A 6584-nucleotide genomic window follows, 5' to 3' on the forward strand; every position below is an offset into this window, starting at 1 on the left:
ATTTGGTCAAGGCATTAAGTAATCCGCATGCGCAGAACGATTGATTTCAGTACTTCCGCTTAGCGCTTTGAGTGCAGCGTCAAACGCGGGCCTGTAATCTAACACGCGGGGACTGACCAATGAAATCTGAGAAGTAGAAACACCGGTAGACGCTGTTGCTTCATTGACAATGTCAATCAAGAAAGGGAGGAGCTTAACGCTATCGTTCTCTCCCAGTAAATTCCGATGTCAAATAACGACGTTATTTGGACGGAAAAACGATGGTTTGAAAACGTCCAAATAACGTCGTTTTTCCGTCCAATGACCATATACGGAAAAAAACGACGTTTTCGTGTTTGCAGTGACATTTCACCTTACACCTGAAACCATTGTCACCTGCAGGGTGTTACATTTCACTTGACATCTGAAACCATCGTCACCTGCAGGGTGTTACATGTTCACCTTACATTAGTCGTTCAATAACCTTCAAATAGCCAATTCCTTTCCACAGATTGACCCAACTCAACTAGAAATAAAGGAGTGAGGCCGCTTCATTATTCATATTCTGATATATCCATAAAGATTCCTAGTCACAAAACGCTCCCAACAAGACTGCGTGACAAGAAGGATGACTTCAACTTTCCAACAATCAACTTTCCCTTTATGTCGAACAATATTCCTGTAGCTCCAGCTAGATTCCTGTATCTACATTTCACAGCTTTGTGGTAAAACGATCATGCTCTTTCTACAACGATTTCAAAGAGTGCCGTACAACGCTTTCTCAGAAGTTGTTTGATCAAAGTTACAACATTTAAGACCGCAGTAAAGCTTTCAAAACGTTTAATGGTAGACATTCAAAATTTGACGCATCACTGACAACAAATATGTCTGATGTATTTGCCTATTATTACTTGTATCCTATTTTCCGATTTTTTTTACAGGTCAACAATTGACTTGCCTTTACATGTGTTTGTGTCGGGTACCACTTGTGGGGCAGTGCAGGATACGCTCACCTTTGTACCTGGTATCATCACTATTCAATAGTGACTCAGTAACACATGCTCATGATATAGTCGGAAAGATACAGTCGACTCGATTTGTTATGAAAATGGAAAGGGCTTTGTCACTTTTATCTATCACAGACAAGCACTTACTACAAAGTGCTACATGTTCACGTTACATCTGAGACCGACGCCAACTATAGGGTGGTCACCTCTTTTGTACTGCATTCCAAAGCTCCGTAAACATCCGTACAAAGAAAGATACACTGCCGTGTCTAGCAATTGTACCATCAAATCCCAACAACCATAATGCTCAATACAATCACGCTAGGACTCTTTGTATATTCACAGGAAGTATTTGAGACAGTTACACTTATTACCATGTGGATTTTTATAACCTCAAAGGATTAGCTTGAATTCTTGCAGTTTGAGAAAAGGATGAAAATCAGTCATGCCAAACATGTGATTAATCACTTTTGTAAACTACCTTCCACAACACGACAAACTTAAGGAAATACTTCATTCCTTGATACAGGTTCAGGGAGACAATAGTCTGAAATTGTCATCTGTCGTTTACTGATAAAATATGAGAAATGCTGAACTTCTTCATTGATCACATTTATGTGAAATTTTGATATACGACATGAAGCCAAGAAGTAGACATCCACATGGACTCCAGTTGTTTCTCCTTCTTCCTGATCTGAATCGGAATTTCTCGTCGGATTGGCAAAATCAAAAGAAGGCAATTTGAATGATATATGACTTCAGCTTGAGCTGAGATGAGGTGAGGTGCAATGTGGTTTACGTCGCGTTCAAGATTATTGCACTTATGTAGCGAAGAAAATGCACATGTGTGCGCGCGCGCGTGTGTGTACTAGTCTGGACTAATGCCGACTTTATAGTGCTAGTCAACTGAGAAACCATGCTGCAGTTTAACATGAGTCCCTCTCAGACACACTATACTGAGGGTGAGTGAGTTGGGTTCAACGCCGCTTTTAACAGTAATCCAGTTATATCACGGCGTGTCAGCTTAATGTTGGAGGAAAGCCCGAAGGGATGCAGGTCTCAGACGTTTACCACTTCGGTGAAAACCACGAGCACGGGTATGGTGCTGACAAACCTAGAAACATAATCGGGGTTCGAACCCACAAACATAGGTTTCTTGGGTACCCAAGGGACGCAACTCTGCAAAGCGAATCGCGGCGCCTTAAGTTACTGGGTCACCCACGCCCCCTCAAGCCGAACAATCCGTGTTTTAACTCTTTAATGCCGAGTACCAGTCAGGATAACAACAAGTACCATCTTTTAACATCTTTTTCTATGACGCGGCAGGATATCGAACTCCCGAGCTTCAGCCCTGCGTGGAGACGCTCTACCACTAGACCATGGAGGCGGTCTTTCGGCTTGAGGTTTATCGATGATTTGTAGCAATTACCTTCCTCTAATTTACCCACCTGTACTAGAAATAGATGACACCAATGAGGTCATCTTATTTTTATTATATCAAGATCTATGCATAACGATTCAGAATGTGAAATTACTATCAACAAGGCAAATGGGATTATTTCAACTTTCCCATAATCATCTTTCCCTTTATCTCGAGCTATATTGCATCAGTTGAGGTGGAACGATTTCAGAGAGCGACATTTAACTCTTGCTCAAAGCTTGTTGACATGTAAGGCTTCAGCAATGCTGTTAAACATGTTTAGTGCAGACATGTAGAGGGCATTTCCAAATTTGACGCTTCAGTGACAAACGGTATGTCTGATGCAATTACACATTTCGTGGGTAGACATATCATTTATGAAATCAGCATTATAGTCAATCAACTTCGACCATTGTTGTAAAGTTATTCATTAGCTCACCTGCATTTATGCTAATGATTGCATCAAATTAAACATGATTCATTTGTCTGACCTTGAAATGCTTGTAACATTGCTGACTTTAACGTAAACCATTTTTTACTCACATTCTCAATATCAAGAGAGTGATTCATATATTTATTTACATCATAATAAAATCTCAGTTATGTTCTTTGCTATGTATGCATTTGTACCATGTGCCTGGACCATATATATAAATATATATATATATATATATATATATATATATATATATATATATATATATATATATATGCGCAACATACGCTTATGCAGTATTCACTTGATGAAGGGGCAAGAACTAGTCCTGAAACGGCGTTACAAACGACACAGGAATTGGTATCCACTATATTAATAAAAAAAAAACAGCCCGCCGTAGTATTCAACATGAAATATTGACAGTAGCGGGTGACTTCGCCTAGATGAACACAACCAAGCTGACTGTCGTTCATTTCCCTATGAACGTCAGTACATGTATGTCACGTGATTACCTTGTCAATCGAGCGGAGGCATACAGAACTACTTTACGGGAATTCTTCAATGTCTAAAAATAACATTAAAAATCATTAGGGAAAACTTAGGACATAGATTCAGTCTATGAATGATGCAGGCTTTGAGGCCAGACAGATCATGTATATGGTCGGTCAACGAAATGAAGCGTCCATTCGAAGCTATGACAGAGAATGCTCGACTTACCAAAAGCAATCGCTGAGCTCCACACTACGTCCGGAACTACGTCTGACGGTCAACCACTGGATTGTCTGGTCCAGGCCCGATTATTTATTTATAATTACAGACCACTATAACTTGTCATATAACTGGAATAGTTCTTAGTTCAGCGTTAAATAACCAACAAACTACTTCCGACAAATCACATTATGGCACGAGGAAGGTGCACGGATGGCCCAGTCGTCTAAGGCGCCGCGATTCGCTCTGATCCACATAGTGTGAAATCCGGCACTTGTTAAACAGTCTAAATCTATCAATTATGCAGAAGTTGGCTATGTATATAAACCACGCACTGCTAGAATGAACTAAATTCATAAAGAATAGTTAAAATTGTGTGCAACACCTCTGTCATTATTGTTATAGGCCTGTGTCCGCTTTAGTGCTTGCATAAAGATTGAATGATTGATGGATTGATTGACTTAAGCACAGCGATGTGCGTCCCTTGGGCACGCCAGAAACCTATGCTTGTGGGTTCCGATCCCGGAAGGTCCCTATTATGTTTCTAGGTTTGTCAGCACCATATCCGTTCTCGTGGGTTTCAGCGAAGAGGTAAACGTCTGAGACCTGCACCACTTCGGGCTTTCCTCCGACATTAAGCTGTGATATAATGTGATATAACTGGAATACTGTTAAAAGCGGCGTGAAACCCAACTCACTCACTCACTCACTCACTATTGTGCCAGGGTCCATGCAGGAAGCAAAGGCACTGTAAGTCCCCATGGTCCCTGGTATGGCGATCTCCCTTTAGTTACTGACGATCTCTAGCCCATTTTTATATTGTGTTGTTAATTCTCTCTGCTTTTAAATGTTACTCAACTAGTTTTAAATAGACTCTGTGATATTCTAGTTATATTGTACCGTCCTTTGATGACAGGTTTTTACATATATATGTTATTAATGTATTACTTCTCGTCGGGATATGGCTGAAATATTGCCGATGTGACGTTAAATATTAAATCACTCACTCATACTCACAATGGTACGAGGAGGCACACAATTGTAGTACCAATTAAGGAACATTAAATATAATCCATTGTCATCAACATTACAACACATTTTGACACTTTGGATGGTTTCCTCTGTTTGCTTACTTCGAAGTGACGTTAATGAGCTAATGCATTTAGGGTAGTTGCATTTGACACCAGAGCCCGAATTAATGCAACGAGTTGTGCTGCTAGTCAGAAACATTGACTGACCCTGGTCGGTTAACCAAAGCATCAATGCACATTGACGTGTGTCTGTATTTTTTTGGTTTCTTGATTCGATTCGATTCTAAGGAAGATATTTACCACTGCACACAAATTACCTGATTACAGATTATGTACAAGTGTTTTTATTATAGGTGGGTAACAGATCACTGATAACTACAATTTATAATTAAGATATATATTATTTATTCTACATATTTCTCTTCTACAGATGAGAAGCAGAACTACCCTGAGAGATCTCTAAATCATAAAGTTAACAAGATAGAAACTTTAGAGAACAACCCACTTCACAAAGCCTGTAGGAAGGGGGACCTTGGCCGAGTGAGACGCATCTTGTCCCGGGATTTGGTCAACGGTAGAGACAAAAAGCACAGGAGGACACCTCTCATGGTGGCGGCGCAGAAGGGGCATAGAAGAGTATTTGGCTTTCTTATTAGAAAAGGAGCTAATGTGTCACAAGTAGATGATGATGGCTTGAACATCCTGCACTGGGCCTGTAATGGCGGACATGTGGGTATGGTGAAGTATGTACTTACACAACACAGTGTTGATATTAACAGTAGAAATGCTTTTGGAAAAACATCTCTGATGAACGCTGCATATCATGGGTACAGAGACGTATTTGATGTTCTCGTGTGTATGGGAGCAAATGTGTCACAAGTGGATGATGATGGTAACAACATCCTGCACTGGGCCTGTGTTGGCGGACATGTGGGTATGGTGAAGTATCAACTCTCACAACACATTATTGATATTAACAGTACATCAAAGATAGGAGGAACTATCCCGATGAAGGCTGTTTATTATGGGCACGTGGACGTGCTTCCGGTTCTTGTGTGTATGGGAGCTAATGTGTCGCAAGTGGATGATGACGGCGACAACATACTTCATTATGCCTCATTTAGAGGACATGCAGAGATAGTAAAGTATATTCTATCACAGGACATGGTGAACATTAACAGTAGAGGAAAGTACGGAAGGACACCATTAATGAGATCAGCATATCATGGATATAGAAAAGTGTTTGATCTACTTGTGAGTAAAGGTGGTCAAACTCCCTTAACGGATGACAATGGTGACAACATCCTTCATCTGGCCACTCTTGAAGGACGTGTGGAGATGGTGAAGCAAATCCTCTCACAGAACATGACAGACATTAACGCCAGGGACCAGGATGGGGAAACTGCAGCCATGATAGCAAAGCGTGAAGGACAACACGGAGTGTATAACCTTCTTGTTTCGCGTGGCTGCCCAGTGCAATAAGTGTAGCCGTGAACTGTGAACAGTGACCTATTTGGTTTCCAAAAGTCTTTGTGACTATTTGATTGGCATTCGATACATTGGCGAGTAAATGATAAAAACATACAACTTTATGGATAACAACTTCTGGTATATTTCATGTTGCGACTTGTTGATGTATGTCCTTACACCATTATCAAGCGGAAGTGACTACAACCAAGTAATGTCTATAGAAAGCCTACCCATTCTGACCAATGCATTCATTTCGAAAGAAAGTCTGGCATAATCTCTACACTGACCAAGCCAGCCAAGAACATCTCCTCCAGCAACCTTGACCTTGACCATGAACTTAATCATCTCCAGCATGTAGACACTGACCTCAACCATTATCCTACCAAGCTGGTCAAGAGGACCATATCCACTACAATCTAGCCCAAACCAAAACCAATCAGACAAGAATCCGCCCCCAACAAAATCAACCCACCCTACAAGACATCACATCAAATCATCAGATTGCTTTAGCATCAAGCAGGCATCGATACCAT

The 6584-nt window shown here is 40.7% G+C and overlaps 1 protein-coding gene across 1 annotated transcript; it reads left to right on the forward strand.

The window, feature by feature from the left end:
* Positions 1 to 3285: 3285 nt before the first annotated feature.
* On the forward strand, positions 3286 to 6063 carry LOC124119332 (inversin-like). Its single transcript, XM_046481820.1, has 2 exons — positions 3286 to 3337; positions 5012 to 6063. Exons 1-2 carry the CDS (start codon positions 3286 to 3288, stop codon positions 6061 to 6063), a joined length of 1104 nt encoding a protein of 367 aa, XP_046337776.1.
* Positions 6064 to 6584: the final 521 nt, after the last annotated feature.

Source organism: Haliotis rufescens, unplaced genomic scaffold (assembly GCF_023055435.1).
Source record: "Haliotis rufescens isolate VD_foot unplaced genomic scaffold, xgHalRufe1.0.p SCAF_46, whole genome shotgun sequence".
Lineage (NCBI taxonomy): Eukaryota > Metazoa > Mollusca > Gastropoda > Lepetellida > Haliotidae > Haliotis > Haliotis rufescens.